A 16,788-nucleotide genomic window follows, 5' to 3' on the forward strand; every position below is an offset into this window, starting at 1 on the left:
CTCCCTGTGTGTCACGAGCAGGATTTGAACCTTGTCTAGCGTCCATTCGGTTGTGCTATTATAATTGGACCTGTCTGTCTCTTCTGCATTGTAAGATTTTACTTTGAAAAGCATTTTATTTAGCTTTTGTTCCTAGTTCTTTTTATGCTTTAAGCTGCTCAGTGAGTAAGTAAAGCCTGACTTGATATTCAGTGCCAGTGTTGGGTCACATTGACGAAAGCCTTTAGCTAGGAATGACTATAGTAACAGCAATGCAAGATCATATGTCGCAAGCAAAAGGGCTGTAGGCAGACTTTAAAAAATACACTTGTTGAAATGTTTGTCTACTAGACTGGATCATGTTTTAATTGAGCTCAAGTTTTATGTTTAGATGTTTTTGTGCAAATTTATACTGTACTCATAATGCTCAAGTTGGGCATTAACTGGTCCTATTCACTGACTGAAATTTTTGTTGTAATTCAGCTTCGATTACCTGGCAGAAGCTTGCCCAAAATGTCACCCAACTTCCTGCGGAACAGGTTATAAGGCGGTACGGTCGTGGCTTTCATTTGACCCATAATACACTAACGCTAGTATTCTCGTTATAAGGCGGAACACAAATAGCAAGGTCTCTTAACTGTGGCTCCCAACTACAGCGTTATAAAGGGGAGCACCGTATAGTGTTCTTTAGCAAAAAGTGTATAAATAGTAGACGGCACTCCAGTCCCATGTTGTGTAAAGGAAGTGTAGTTAGGACATGTTGAAAACGCCCAGGGCACACCATGCTTTTGAAGCTTCAGAGGCTGGCATGGGATTTTATGTGCAATCCACAGTAGGGGAATTCCTAGACAACGGTTCCTAGTAACGGTGTACAATAGCCTTAGCAAATCGGATTGGGTGCTGGCAGCATTATAGAGTGGCTAGAGAATCTTTTTGTCTAAATAAACACTACGTTTTTAAGAAGCTGTTGAAACTGCTGACAACACAGTTTTGTTAAATGGCGTTGGTCAAAATGTCAAACCGCGTCTTTCTTCTTGTGCATGCTGAGCGCTTCTGACCTGATTCAGGACACTACTGTGATGTTTTCACATGCTGCCTGGATTTGGCAGTTGCCCAATACCTTGCACTGAGCGAGATTCCTGTGTAAATAAATGATAATATTGCTCTGGGGGAAAAAAAACCAAAACCTAGGAATGAGTGATGATCAAGAAAGATCTTTTGTTTCAGGTGACCTTCCCCCAGTGTAAGGTTTAAAATCAATGAATCAAACACTAGTCGCTACCTCTATAGTTTTAGTTGTTAAAGCAATAATTGTTACTTTATTTTAATTTCCAACCTCACATACAGGGGTGACTTCTGTAATTACTCTGTTGCTACAAACCAAAACCCTTCCACGTGTAAGCCATTATGGGCAACTGTGAAACTGCATGTGTGCTACACAAAGCAGTAAGCTACTGTAATGGCTGTTTGTGTTCTAAATAGCCACTGCTTTACAACATCCCTAAGTTAAGTACAACATTGCAAAGATTCTCAGCTTTTTTACCTGCACAGATATAAGGATGAAGACAGAGTTGAAATTGCTAAGGAGTTGGAATCGTTGCTGTAGGCTGGCATAGCCTCCTTGAAGGTGCTGTTAATAAGTGTCAGTGTTTAAGAGGAAATTGCTGATGTTCCAGGCAGACATGACACAGTAAGATGTTGCTGAAACGGGGGTTGGCAGGCATCCTTGTGGAACCTTTTCTTTTTTTTCGTTCTGGAGAAGAGCCTATCGAAAGTTATTCATCAGATGTTCTGTCAGATAAGATTTGAAGCATCCTGTTGCATACTCTTTTTACTGGATCAATGGCAGTTTTATCCAGGGGAAATGTAAGCACACCGGGTTTTAAACACCTTCCACAAGTCATCAGAACCTTGCACAGTGAGAGAGCTCAGTGCTGTCATTAAACCCTGGAGAAGGTTGAGACTTGATAGGCAGCGGTATAATGTTAATGTACTGTTTATGTAGCTGCTGTAAAAGACTGTAAATGTGTCTTTCAAAGTTTTTCTTATGAGTTGAATTGGCATGGTTTCTTTTAATTTGTAGAGAGGAAAGCTTAGGTGTACAATGTATAATGAACTCTCTCACTGCTGCATTAAACCATTTAATGATCTTTCTGTAAAGTGACTAAGGGTTTAAGTTGATCAGCCTATGCCCTTCCCAGATAAGCAACAGTTGGTTTTAGAACATATTCAGTGCATGGCTTTTAGTGATAATACCATAGTAATGATGGATAGGTTGGTGCAACCCAATGGGATTTTTCCCCTGTGCAGTAAAATGCTCCGATAAACCACTGCTGGTATTTGTCCTGGTGGGGTATACTGTAGGTTAATCAAATCAAAAAGAGAAACATGTCTTCCAAGTTGTTTTAGGGCGAAATTTGAACAAGATAGAGTTGACGTCCTTCAACCACCACCCTTTTTGCAAACAGTAAAACTGAGAGTGATACTTGGGGAAATATTAAGCATGAAGTAAGGAGAACAAATCATACCAGTTATCCAGTACAGTTCTGTGCAAGTATAAAATGAAAAAGCAGGAATCGTTATTGAACGAGATTTACAGTGAATTTGGCACTGTAGTTTCTACAGTAACTGATGCCGTTGGAGCAGCCTGGTGGGGTGCAATGATGGCCCTCACCAAGTTTATACTATTAAAAAAAAAATAATCTGAGCGTTGGAATTCTTAATATAGAGTTGTGGAGCAGATCTGTGCAGAAAAGATAAGCTGTTAATGGTAAGCAGGAATGAAACACTGTAACCTTGCAGTGGAAGAGAATTCTCCCATTCATGTGTTTGTGCCCCAGTCCCAGGATCATTTATGCAGTAGAGGGAGGGTCTCTCTTTATCTATGACACCGTTCACACTACTGGGCTGGCCCAGGGCCACTGCATATTTAGTTCTGCAACCCTGTTCACATTTGCGATGTAAGGTGCCTTTGCACGTTCAGATGTGTGACTGAAAAGCAGGCCTAAAATATGGGTAATTGCTTATTTTTTTTTGTGATGAAATTTGAGCCTTACTGTGCTTACATGTAAAACAATAACAGCGAGGCTGTGTGCTGCAGCTGTTCATACAAAACTTTCAAAGGGAGAAAAAGTTGAGATTACCACAGACTCATGGACCTCATTCCCCAATATTCCCATAGGTCGGAAGGCTTTTTTCACTTAAAATTGTCGTGTATGATTTTGGACTTAACAGCCGTTTATATTTAGTACAGTTTTTGTTTGTATATTGGAACTACTGCACTAAAATAATGACCCTCCTGAGAGACACTTTAAATAGATATGTCAGGCATCTCTTTTTGTAAACAGTTGAATGTAAAGCTTGTGTACTTGATTGTGTGTTAGATTGGTATTTAAAAATAGTACTTGTGGCAATGTTTGGGAGGTTTATGTGCACTAGTATGTAGAATATATTTCTTGAAAATTCCACCCCCATCATCAAAGACCGCAAACTAATCTCTAAGGCTGACCTTTTAATATGTCGCAGTGCTCTTTCCCATTCCAGTATTTTAAGTTACTTATAAAACAAATGTAATTTTTGTGTGGTGTGTTTTTTTTTTTTTTTTAAAATTAAACATTGTTTGATTCTGAAAACATTATACTATCCAAAAATGTGTTGAATATGTGTATAGTTCTATCTCTGCTGATAACCTTAATTACAAGCATTGTTTGATTGAAGAGGGCATTTAAATATGAACATTACAATAAATGTTTTGGTGAGTACTTTGTAGTTAAGTCTTTGCGATGTTAAAATGTTATTTGCTTATTTAAGGTGTCCTTGCTTAAAATGTTTATAAAAATGTACCAAAATGCACATCTTACTGTTTAGGGCCACATGTCAGTTGCCCACATGTGCCTTAGAAAGAACATTATGCTTTTTTATCTTAACATACAATACATGTTGTCCATATCACACAATTATATATTTTCAGCATTTCTCAACCTTCACTCGGGACCACTGACCAGGAGAAAGAGGATTTTTCTTATGAGCATCATGCAGTAGTATGTCCAGTTTGTGCTCCCAACGAGAACCACTGTTCCCACAGTAGTAATTTAATTTCAGTCCCAGCCCCACCTACAGGAATAGTTTTGTATTCATGGTTTATAAGTATGCAACATTTCAGGCAAATGATTTTTCCGCCCTGGTCCTGAAGTATGCTCAGAGAACCCAGATTTTATTTCAACCAGGAAATAAATAGTACATTCCATTTAAAAACACAGATCGATGAGTTGAAGAGTAATCCCTAGGTACAAATCACACGGTTAAACATGTAAATGTGTTTAGATAAGATACGCTGTTCTACTGTTAACATTCACACCGATGAAAGATGTGATTGTTTGAAGAGTTTTGTTTTTGTACTGTGTGCAGTTATTTATTAACACATGGTGGCTGTTGCCTCTATTTTCCATTTCATCGTTGCCAGGTCTATGCAAGGTGTCTGTTTCTGGTTCACCTGAAGAAGTATTCTGACTCAGAAGATCTGACCAGAAGCTTTGTTGCAAGGTGTGATAGAGTAGAAATTTGCTAGGCAGTGCACTCCATCGCTGATACAGTTCCCTTACCTGGTTACCGAAGGACAATTGTACAAATGGTGTTTTATCTTGGATGAAAATAAAAATGATTTTAAGGATAAATAAATATTAGTTACCTGGGGGAGGTGCTGGGTCACGGTGCTTCCTGTGTTGTAAACATGGAAAGAGAAAGATTATTTCCGGGATTGACTATTGGTGTGATTGTAATTGTAATTAATAGGTGCACACACTCCTTACAATGACATGAAGGTTTCGTCAGCATGTTATTGAAAGTAAATGCTTTGGAATTGTGAATTCAATGTGATAAAATACCTGTTACTGTGTTTAAGGCTTTGTTATAACCGTGAGTGCGCTTAATGGAAGTCTGTGGGGGAACCACGTTTCGCTGTTGTTTGATTGCATTGTTAATGTTTATACCTGTTAAATCAAGTGTGTTCACCTGAACATTTTGACATGTTAAGTCTAACTATTATCCAGGGAATGTCTTAGATTAAAGGATAGGGTAATTTGTTTTGTATTGGAATTGTCCAGGGGAGAGGCTAATGAGAACAGATACAAGTACCTGGTTATTGATTCATTGAGCGAGGGAGGGATAGAGAGCGAGAAGCTCTGGCTGAATGAATGACAGCTGAGTTGATGAGTACTCTGTGGGATGACAGTGATTAAGCAGCCTGTTTTGTTTTAAAGTTTTCTTTTGTATTTGTAGTTCTTCGCATTGGTGTTTGAATTCTGTTAATGTATTTCTTTTCTTTTTTGAATTATTTGCTTTGATTTGCTATACCATTGGAAGCCGCTCATAAATCTCACGTATTTGACCTTTGAAATGTCATCTTCTAATTGATTCCTGGACCATGAACCCTGCACCAACCACTTGACCATAATACATTAAATGAGGCCTACATTTTTTTCAGACAAGTCTTTGTGTTCAATAGTGAAACATGTGTTTTCAAGTGAAACATTAATTCATTGTAATTTTTTTTTTTTTTTTTCATTTGCACATCCTTCTAAACAGAGGCTTCACAACACACTGCTGCAGCCAGACATATAGGCCTGGCTTTTAAAGCTATAGTGCCCTGTACACTTCTAAAAACAATTGTAATGTGTTTTATAGTGAAACATTTCATTTAAGAGTAGCAGGTGTTATACACACCCATATTGTTGCTCAATGAAGCTTGTGTCCCTTCAACTTAAACAATCTGTTTTGCAAGGTACTTAAAATGCCATATAAACAAGGCCTTCGTTTAGATAATTTAATAAATAGCCAACAATAGCCTGCTGTATCCACAAAGAGACACAGAGCCATTTTACCATTACGGTGTTCTTTATTTCTGCACTGGTTGCTATATGGCCCAAGGGTAATTTTGAGAAACAGTTCTATGGATATTTGGTCAGGCAGTCAGCCAGCTCGGTAGAAAGTAGAACACTGCAAAGCAGGGCAGTGGAAAGCACAGAGGCAGCGTGTAGCTGGTCTCCTGACTTTGGCACAGCCCCAAAAAAGCTTTAAAACTCTGCACACTAATTCAAGGAGAATACCTACAACAGCTGTAATTTGCAGGATTTTATGAAAAAAAAAAAAACTGAATTATAGAATGAGAGGTTTATGTCTTTTTAAAAGGATTTAGAACAATAGTTTCAAAAAGTATAAAAACAAATGGATCTTTTGAACTGAGCAACAAAATGCACATTTACTGAGGTTGAGGGTTATTCTAATCCATACAGTATTTACATACAACTCTTCATTGATGCCTTTTGCAGGCTTTTCACAAATGGCTTCACTTTACTGTACATTAATCTGCTGCCTGCTGTTTTGTTCTGCAGTTTATTTTTCAAAATAATGTGTTTTAATTCATTTTCATTATGTCCTGGGTTTTAAATTTACTTTTTTTTTCATTTCACATGCTTTATAAAGAAATGTTCTTGATGCATCACATCACACTGCTGCAACATTAAATCTAGCCTACAGTACTGACATGTTTGTTCAAATGTACAAGGAAAAGCCTCTGGAGATGCACAGCTTTGTATCTAAGAGTATCAGGGAGCAACTTACTTTTGTTGCTATGCAACTGAGTTGTTTTTGTTTGATAGGAATGGAGATGTTTTTTTTTTTTTTACTGGTTGAGATTAAATTATCTTGACATTATAGGGCCAAAGTAGTCTTAGCATCTGTATCCTAGCCTCTAACTGGGAAATCAAGGTTCACGCTTTTAAAACAACTACTAATGGCTCTAGAGGAGCACGAGGAAGTGTAGTGATTAGATCAGAGTGCTTTCAGTTGTGCCCACTGAACAGCACATGAATTTGTGAATGGCTGTGCACATTTTAATGCTTCTCCAGATCATGAAGTCCAAGGGAAAGCAGCGACTCGTTAACCCACCATTAAAAGGAAAAACAATTTATTATATTTAAAAAATATATATAAAACACTTTCTAAATTTCTGCCAAGAACTACAATTCCAAGAAGCTTTCCTCTTTGGCTTGCCTTGCCAGTAACCAATCGCTTGCTGCTTTTCTCTTGGATTCTTTTCAGTTTTGTCTGCTTTTGTTGATGAGACCTCTAGAAGTAGACTGCAAACCGAAAACCTTATTACCATACTATTTGCATCTTTTATACAGTATAAAGGCAAACAAATTGTGCAAGTTGCACTTTTATATAAAGACTACTCTATTGTAATTAACTGGGTGGCTTGTGTTTTGACAGTAGCATTAAGTCCTTACTGTAACTCCGTAGTCCCTTGAATGCAGATTCTATTTCTGTCACCAGCAGAATAAGCCTCATGAATTTCAACAAGCTGGTCATCTGGAATTTAAACCATCTGATCCCCACTCAGCTGAGACACATGGAAAAAGAGCTCCACTCCCTTGAAGCCAAAGAGAATGAGAACAAATCTAGCATAAACTGTGCACAATGTCAAGCACCTAGTGTGCAGGATCAGTGCTTGACTCCCTCGTTCACCTGTTGGCGGAAATGCATCACAAAGGGTATAGCGACACCAATGGCACTTAAGAAATCCGATGCAAAAATTTAGTTTTTATGAGGCGTTGTTTAACAAATTCTTATTATGTTATTTACAGTACGATGCTGAAGTTTCACCTTTGTACTACACCTTAATTTAATACACAATTTAATATATATAAATTAAAAAAAATATAAACTTATGTATTTGAATGGCATATAAAAGCAAATTGTATGTTTTGCAGGTTGAGTGTGAATTTTGTTGCTGATGAAAAGCATTGGCAAGTAGCACTGTACCTGTCTTCTTTATTTTTTTTTTACCACTAAACAGCCATCCACCATGCTGAACTGATATACACTGATACACAGTCACTTGCTTTCCAGTTACTATAGATTTATGATTTGCCAATCCGAATTGAACAAAGGTGTGATTATTTAAGCAATAATACATACTTGGAAGCAGATGGAATTATCAGAGATTAGGAACTTTTGTATTTACTTTTTGTTCAAACTAGTTAGTAATTCCCTATGTGGAGGATATTACTGCAATTCAAGGTCTTTAGATGGATTACAGTTTTCTTTACATTGTAATATATAGATAACAAGTACATGGACACGTTTAAACACAGCTATTGCAAAATGTTTGTTTTTTTCCATGACAGCACCTCTGTATTTGTGCCTTTCTGTGCTGGCTGAAGGTGAGAGATGCCTCTGGTGTACTCTATGCAAGTTGTTCTCTGCACTGCACATTTTGCTCCAAGAGAAAATCGACTGCTGTCTTTAACACTGTGGGCCCTGAGACAAACGATCAGATGAAACCTAAAAATTGATGTGCTTCAATTAGTGTCTGGCTTAACAGCTGAGAGTTTGTATTTCTACAGTCAGGACCATTTTGAGTGCTGCTGCTGTAAACCTACCACGTGAAAGAATGTCTGTACCACGTGTGTTTTACTTCTGTTTCTTTGTCTGTTCAGGAACGATGAAAAGGAGTATGCACTGAAACAAATTGAAGGTACTGGAATATCCATGTCTGCTTGCAGAGAGATTGCGGTAAGTCTAGACATTGAACCAGGTAGGTTTTTTTTTTTTTTTTTTTTTTTTTTTTTTGTAGGAATGGAGCTGTTTTTTTTTTTTTTTTACTGGTTGAGATTAAATTATCTTGACCTTACAGGGCCAAAGTAGTCTTAGCATCTGTATCCTAGCCTCTAACTGGGAAATCAAGGTTCACGCTTTTAAAACAACTGGCTAATGGTTCATGCTGTGAAGACTAAGCTATAATATTGCCTTTTGACTGCGTAAATGAAAGGAAATGATATTTGTGGACAAACCACAAGACCATGACATTATGTGAGCATTCACTCCCCCCCCCCCCCCCCCCCCCCCCCCCCCCCCCCCCCCCCCCCCCCCCCCAAAAAAAAAAAAAAAAAAATACAGTTGAATATAATGCAGCACTCGGGCAGTGGAAAACAGTGGATTTAATATGGAGGCAAAAATGGTGGTCTTTAGAAAAGATTTGTTTAATAAAAAATAGACCCTTATCTGTGGTGTTCAAAATATCACCTACAGTACATTCTGGAACATGTAGATATTAATAATACACATTGTAATAGCAGGTTAATTATTCACTAGCCATGCAATGGACAGGTTTAGCTTGAAAAAGTAATTTTTTTTTGTAACAGTAGTTGTCAACTTCTCAATATATACATAAGGTTTAGGCTTTTTGCTGCCTTTGGCTCCTGAGTCTTCCAGAACAAGTTTTCTTTTCTTTTTCATTGGTACATTAGACTAGGCTATTGGACTGACATGAAATTGCTGGTGTTGAAAAATAAATATTTGCTGTCTGTCATTGTCTCCAGTTAACCATCTCCCACATTAATTAGAAAATACACGTTTTTAAAGACACAACTACTTCAAGGACAAGCAATAATTATGAAGAACATCTTGGCGTAATATTGCGTTTTTTTTTTTTTGTTTTTTTTTTTGCATATTTATTTGCAAAGCAGCTGGCTATAGTAAGTGCTGTGCATGATGGCATCCTCTGAGTTGCAGTCTCTTATGCTGCTTGATATGTACCAGGGTTCCTGGAAAAGCAGAGAGTACAAACAGATGGCTATTTTTAGAACAGCATTGTTAACCGATGACAGCATTCACAGCTTCCTAGCCTTCAGCTCTCCAATCTCTAATGGGTTTCGCTTTGGGAGCAGTGATACTCCTTTTTGCAAAACTGCAACCCAGCTAATTAAAGCGCCTGATTACATCACTTTGATTTCCATCACCAGGCCTCTGCAATGCGCACTACATTACTGGTATTCAGAGGCTGCAAGCCTGTTTGTCAATAAGACATTGACGCAAAACAGCCTCGTTTCCCTCCAGGAGCGAATATCCCATCGATTTCTACATATGTTAATTATGCTCTGTTATAGAGCACAAGGTATTGAGTGTATCAGAATCTAGGTGAAAGCATCTATCTGTATGTCAAACATGTATTTCTATATGTGCTCACTGTGGATTTAGGTCATGGTGATGTAGACTTTTTACGTTACTTATAGCTTTGGGTTTACAGCGGGGGATAATACCTGTTTCAGTGTCAATTGCATGAGTCCGAACCTTTAACTACGAACACATCCTGCTCAATGGTACTGTGTGACTTCGGTGTACAGCTGTCTGCAGTTTAAAACTAGCATGAAGTTTGAAAGCAAGAGAGTGAGCTGGTTACCCTACACCCCTGGAGGGAGGGTGCTTCCAGGGCAGGGTTCAAGTGCACTGATAGGACACTTGTCTGGAGGGAGGGTGCTTCCCGGGCAGGGTTCATGTGCAGGGACAGGACAGCTGTCTGAAAGGTGCCTGCTTTATTGCCATTGAGAGTCTGTCAGCTAAAACTCAAACGATACCGTTAATAGTTTAGTCTTGGAAACTGAATTTAAGACCACTCACAGTGAACAGCGGATAGCATTAGTTCTTGTGATTCTCCCTGGTGAAGCCCTCTGCTTGCTCATTAGATCAGCAGAGCCCCCTGGGGACCCCTCTAAACCTGCTGGTATGAGAATGGTCCTATGTACCCGTTGTTTTATCTTTTGTTTATCATTTTATTATCTTCTTGACTGTCCTATAATTTCCAACTATAAAAGAGTGTGAAACAAATGGCACATTTTTAAAAGTCCCCAATATTGACCCTTCAAGTCAGAAATCCCTTTTCTTGTGTTCCCCCATGTTATAAATTCTTCTCCTCTCTCTCTGTGAGCTTCACAGAGACTGAATGCAGATGAGCCAGTACTGCTGTGTGTCAAGAGACATTTGACCTTTTATTGAAACTCTGTATTTTTATGTCAGCCCTGTCTGCAGCAGCATTCGCCTGTCAATTTGTCAAGGGCTTTGTTCCCAAGTTCAGGTCTTCCCACTGTTCTGACGGGCTTGGGGTTACATTTGCTTGCATACAACACTTGTTATTTTTAACTGTAATTTGTGTCTTTTTGTGGTAGCTGTGGTTTCTAAGTGGAAAAATTGTTAAATTGATAATGAAACAGCATAAAGGCACTTTATGCTTTTATAAAAAACACAAAATACGTTTTGTAAGTTTGGAACTGTCTCTCATACACACTTAACTTTAAGGTGGAGCAGGGTTTTATGCCTAAACAAGAAGTTGTTTTTTGCTTATTTTTTTTTTTTTTTAGGATTGAAAAGTTGGGTTGTGTTTCTTATGGTAGTAATAATTTAAAAAAAAGGCAAATAGTTAATTTTATATTGGATTTAATTTATCAAATGATTTGATAAAACACCCTGATACAAAAAAATGTAATTGATGTATAGCCAATAAAAACCAGAAAAACAGTGGGAGTGGTTACTCAATTCACGTTGACTTCACCCCTTTCCCATTAAAAAAAAAAAAAAAAAAAACCTACCTTTCTCAGTGCAGCTGGGCAGTGTACCTCCTTCCTGACTTGTATCTATCATTGATTCATTCTGAATGCTTTAAGTCCACCCCAACTACTGAGTGGCAGCAAATTCCTACATTTCTATTGGGGACTCAGAATGTCAATGAGAAAGCATTCTAAGTCCAAACCAAAACAAGTTCTATGAAAGAAGATTAAATATGTTTATATCAGAACAAGAATGTTAAGCAATGGCAGCACTCTTGGTCTGACGCAGCAAAGAGGCAGCCCTCATACATTTATTAACATGTATTCCCAACAAATACCATGGGTGTATTGTTGTAAAATCTAAATGGCAAGGATTGTCTGTGGATGCATTAGCCAGAAGACACTGACATCCCTTAAAATGATGTGATCGTCGTGCAGCCAGTATGGTGGGCTTCTACTCGGAGTACTGTTTGTTTGGATTTCCATTTTCTTTTCATGTGTGGTATTTATTTACCTTGTGTGCTGGAAGCCAATCGGATGAGACCTTCAGAGCACCTAGCTAGACGTCCCCTGATCCAATTGGCTTCCAGCTGCACTGTTAGGTTGTGTCTGTGGAGACTGAGCTGTTGTTTCACTCAGGATGTCTCAGTAGGCTCTGGGACTTGACAAGCTAACTCTCTGGCAAGTCTGTTGTATAACGATACCTTCAAGTTAACCCTGTTTTGCATTGTGTCCATCACATTGGGTATTTAAGTATACAGGCAAATGTAGACAGGACTAGGTGTGCTGTAGCAGTGCAGGGTTAAATGTTGGATAGCTTGTCCTTTTGATGGATTATAGAAGGGACACAGTGATAATCTCCCATGGAATGTCAGGACATTCCTTGTAGCCACTTACTTTAAAGGTCGTGCAATGTTTCCCTGGAGGTAATGTCTCCTTTTTGAATTGCTGTAAATTGTTTCATTTAACGGTGAGTACAGGGATATATTGGCAATTCCGTTTAAGTTTTGAAAAAATAGGGACCATTATGCAGATTGTGTCTGTCTGTCTGCCTGGATGAAAACTGTCTTGATTGTGCACCAATCTTTGTCCTACACTCCCTGCCCCCCTGTAGATGTTTCGATTTGTACATTCATATTTTACATTCATTCACTTTCTTACCAAAAGTATTACTTCACACGTCACATTGTATCTGACCAATGCACATACACAGAACATACTTGGAGAGCTGCCAGAAGTCAAGTTACATAGGGGTCTACTGTTTATTAACAGGCAGTATAAATAACAGACTACTTGACAAAGTAAAAAGACAGAGTCCATGACTATGCATACCAATGAATTTTTATTCTGCGTACTGTTGGTGTGCATACACACTGAATCAATACATTTCTTTTGACTGCAAGGCAACATTTTTAGCCGATTGTTGCTCTACTTAATTTATATTAAAATTCCCACTTAGTCCATGCCTATGAATATAATGCATCTACATCTAATATGACTTGTGTTGAGTATTACAAAAATTTGAATTAGCCTATACACATTCTTTTCATTATACACTAGTTTCAGATTGTGTTTGACTATAACCTTTTACTGTACGCCTATTAGGAAATTATGAGGACCCTTTGCACTGTTTTTTCCCTGTGACTTGAATGTAGCCAATTTATCCTGTACCACAATCATGTTTATTGTAAAACTGGAGGTGGTGACTAACGAAATGAAAACCCTTTTTTAATTTTTTTTTTATTACCCCTTTTAAATATATTACTCTTTTTTTTATTGCATTTTATATTTTCAATTTCACAAAACAAGAGCATATTTGTATAGCAAAAGATAAATGATTAATAGTAATTGTGCCATTTGACAGGAATAATTTTTGAGAGGAATAGTAGGACTTTAAATGCATCCCAGCAGCAGTGCTTTGGAAATCAAGGCAATTCCAGAAATGAATTATGCCACAGGTCAATAGGAAACTGATGTCTTTTTCCAGAACCCTGTAAAGATGCTGTTGGTTCTGTGCTCTTCTGTACTATACACATGTGTAGTGAAGTGTGTCCCAGGCGATAATTGAGGGGGAGAAAAAAAAAAACTCCCCTAGAGTTGTTTTGAATATCCCCTAGAAATTGTCCTGAGGGCATCAGGCGATTCGTAATGGTTAGGTTTAGGGTTAGGTATTGGGTTTGAGGTTAGGTTTTAGGGCAGGGGTTCGGTTAGAGACAGGGTGGGTTGATTTCGTGGAGAAGCCGTGCTCTGGAAGTGAAAGGTGGGAGTAAATGGCAAATGCCCTCGAATCATCTGATGCCCTCAGGACACTTTCTAAGGTATTATCCTTTACACTGATACAGATTCCTTATTTGGACATCGCTGGCAGGGAGAAGCAGGGCGCTTTATATGTTTTAGCTTTGTTTACAGAACTAGCAAACAAATGATCTCTCAACTCGAATGCCTAGAAGGAATTCTAGTCTGCAGTGAACTTTGTTACTAAGGCCTGCTTCAGTGTAATGCAGCACTACTAGTTTCTGGAAGCTTCGCTGTTTACATTTATCAGTGTATTCATAGTCTCTGTCATGTACTGCAAGAAGGTGAAAACTGTATCCAAATATTTTTTATGTGACTTGCTTTCAATAAAATATCACGCTGACACAAACCCAAGTAATGAAATCGATCTTTTGAATCCCCATTCAATTACCATTCTGTGCAGGTCCAAAACAAAAAACAAAAAACCTAATGGAGATCAGTTTCTGTGTTGTGACACACAACCCATGCACACGCTCACAAATATCTGTGGTCTAATACAGTAGTGGAATTGTATTAAGGAAACAAAGAGCTCCTTTTAGATCCCTTAAAACTGCGTTGTTGTAATTTCAAAGTTCTTATCTGAACCTTTTATTCTGAGAAAGCAATTTTAGTGTGGAGCTGTTTTTATTGTATCCCTTTAGTTTGTGTTTTGCTCATTGCATGAACAGAATACTTCAGAACCAACTTGCTTTAACATTGTTTTTAAAGAAAATGATTTGTATGATTTGGGTGGGGGAATGCAATCAAATATTAAGGTTGCTTAGCAGCAGAGCACTAACAAGGTTCTGCAATAAGTACAATTCTAACTGCATCCAGGCGAAGCGTATCCTTCACAGTAAAATACAGCTATGTACTGCACGTTGAATGTGAACCTTGAACTGGAAAAGTAACTAAATAATAACCACATGTTACATTTTAAGTAAACCATGTCACGTTGATAGTATGACAAACATTGATTTTTAAAGTTGTAATACTGTATTTCAAGTGCTGCTTGCAAATGATTGAATAATGTAGAACAATCTTGTTTGGATTCTTGAAATCCTGGATGAAAGCAGGACCAGTCTGGAGCTAAAAGTGGGTAAATTACTGCTCTTGTATCAGCCACCATCTTCAAGATACAGTTGCAAAGTTTTGGCCCAAAATGCAAAGTTGGACAGCATCAATAACTTTTGTTTTAATTGAGAACATCAACGTGAAGCTTGTTTTGAACACTTTCTGAATGACGCAGTATTATCCTGTCATCCCAAAGTCTGATGCAAGCGTGCGCTGCAATATTTCTTGATATTTAAACTTTGCATTGTTTATATTGGAGTGCATGCTTGCAGTCTTTCAGCTACTGACGGGTACAGTACTAAGTTCTTTTGATCGAATTACTGAGTTGGAATCACTTTGCAACTGTACCTCAAATCCAGTTCCCTTGCTTCAGGTGCGCATATACAATCACACATGTCAACAAAGAAGCACTGAGGTACCATAAGAAGGGTTTGATTTTACTGTGAAATACTGTATATAGGTAAGAATTCACTTCCCTTCATTAAAGGTTTATTTTTATTTTAAACATAGAAACAAGGGGCTATAACCAACCATGATGAGCATTTTACAGCACAGGTGAACCCCCAACCCCCCCACCCACCGCTCATCAATCACCAATAGGGGAATACTGGATAACCATGGATGGCTGGTTGCTGCAATTTTTTCAATTGGCAGTCGAGTTGCTGGAATACACCACTGCTCTGTTTTTAGCAATTCAGTTTTTCGATGCACCTGTGTGTGTTCTGACAATGATGTTGCATTTTCTAAGCAGCTAATTTCAATCTCAATTTTGCTAAATAAGAAGTATGGTACAGGCAAGCAGACACATGAGGAAACTTTGCAACTGATTGATTATTTTGTTTTTTTTTGTGATATAGATTGTTTGTGGGATGTTATATTTCTGGAATATAAAGGAAAATAAAGTTGACAGATATAAGGAATTAGCAAATATTCTTGGGAAAAGAGGCAAACTGAAGATATTCTCCTTCCGGCAAAATACTGAGTTTGGAGTAGGTGTTTTTCGGTTTGTCTTTACCGCCTCTGGTCCACACTCATATTTTTCTATATCAAGCCTTTTCAAAAGTATTCTAATTACTGTAGCAGCTGCTGAAATATAATGCACCATTTTAAAATTGCTTAAAATAATTGTCAATTTCCCAGTGTGTGTATGGCACATGTAGCAGCAGCAATTCAGTTATTTTTTTTATTTTTTTTTTGTCAAATAGAATTGATAATAAAAATTGCTTGTATCTCCAGCCTAAAGCTGTCACAAAGCACTAACACTCAGAACACAACCACTGGCATTTAGGCTGTTCCTGAACCTGTCCCCCAGAGGTGGGCCTCTGCTCCTCCCACTTTCAAGTTCTCCTCCAATCAGGTTAGACCAAGAGATGCCACTTGGAATGTCAGAATTTTGTATCCCTACAAATTGATTTAGAAAGAACCGTGGTATTAACTGTTATGCACTGTAGGTCAAACCACGCTGGTTATTCTGAGTCACTGCATTTAAGATTCTATCACTGCGGTTCTGGGTTAATAAAAAACAAATTAGGTGTCTCATAACACCTCTTGGTGTGACTAGGTGCTGAATCCCGTTTAACTGTTAAAAGTGGTAGTCGTTGCAATGCAATCATTGCTGTCTTCAGAACAAGTCGTTTTGTGGTAAAGACATAACATGTGACTCGCAATCGCCTACATTGAAATCTGCTTGGTTGAAAAACAAAAAAGTTTTCACATGTGAACAATTGTGCATGCTTCCAAATTGCAACAAATAATTTTGTCCATCCGGTATGGTTTAGGGACTGTGGTTTTGTGTGTTTAAGTAAAGCCATCAGCTCAAGTTATCAAAGTTTTGCAAGTAAGTGGCTTAAACAATAGGCATAGAACTGAAGGATCACTGTTAACTCTTATTACAATCACGTCCCAGCAAAATGCAGTACATGCATGGGGACGCTATAGGCTTACATGATTCCCTTCTACAGTAACTTAAATGTCTCTTCCCAGGGCATTAGGACAGTATGTTGTATAGCACTATAAATCGTACTGAACAGGCTGAACTGTGTCTTGACCGAAGCCCAACAAGGATCTTTCACAAGTTGCA

At 38.1% G+C, this 16,788-nt stretch overlaps 1 protein-coding gene across 2 annotated transcripts in view; it reads left to right on the plus strand.

Annotated features, from left to right (window-relative positions):
* The window catches only part of LOC121315485 (cyclin-dependent kinase 19-like), a 54,198-nt gene that overhangs the window by 4,381 nt on the left and 33,029 nt on the right, over positions 1-16,788 (plus strand). For both annotated transcript variants that reach the window (XM_041249607.1, XM_041249608.1), the window contains exon 2: positions 8,478-8,553. In XM_041249607.1, coding sequence (XP_041105541.1) covers positions 8,478-8,553 — 76 coding nt within the window. The remainder of the gene's footprint in view (positions 1-8,477; positions 8,554-16,788) is intronic.

Source organism: Polyodon spathula, chromosome 5, assembly GCF_017654505.1.
Source record: "Polyodon spathula isolate WHYD16114869_AA chromosome 5, ASM1765450v1, whole genome shotgun sequence".
In the NCBI taxonomy this organism is placed as follows: Eukaryota; Metazoa; Chordata; class Actinopteri; order Acipenseriformes; family Polyodontidae; genus Polyodon; species Polyodon spathula.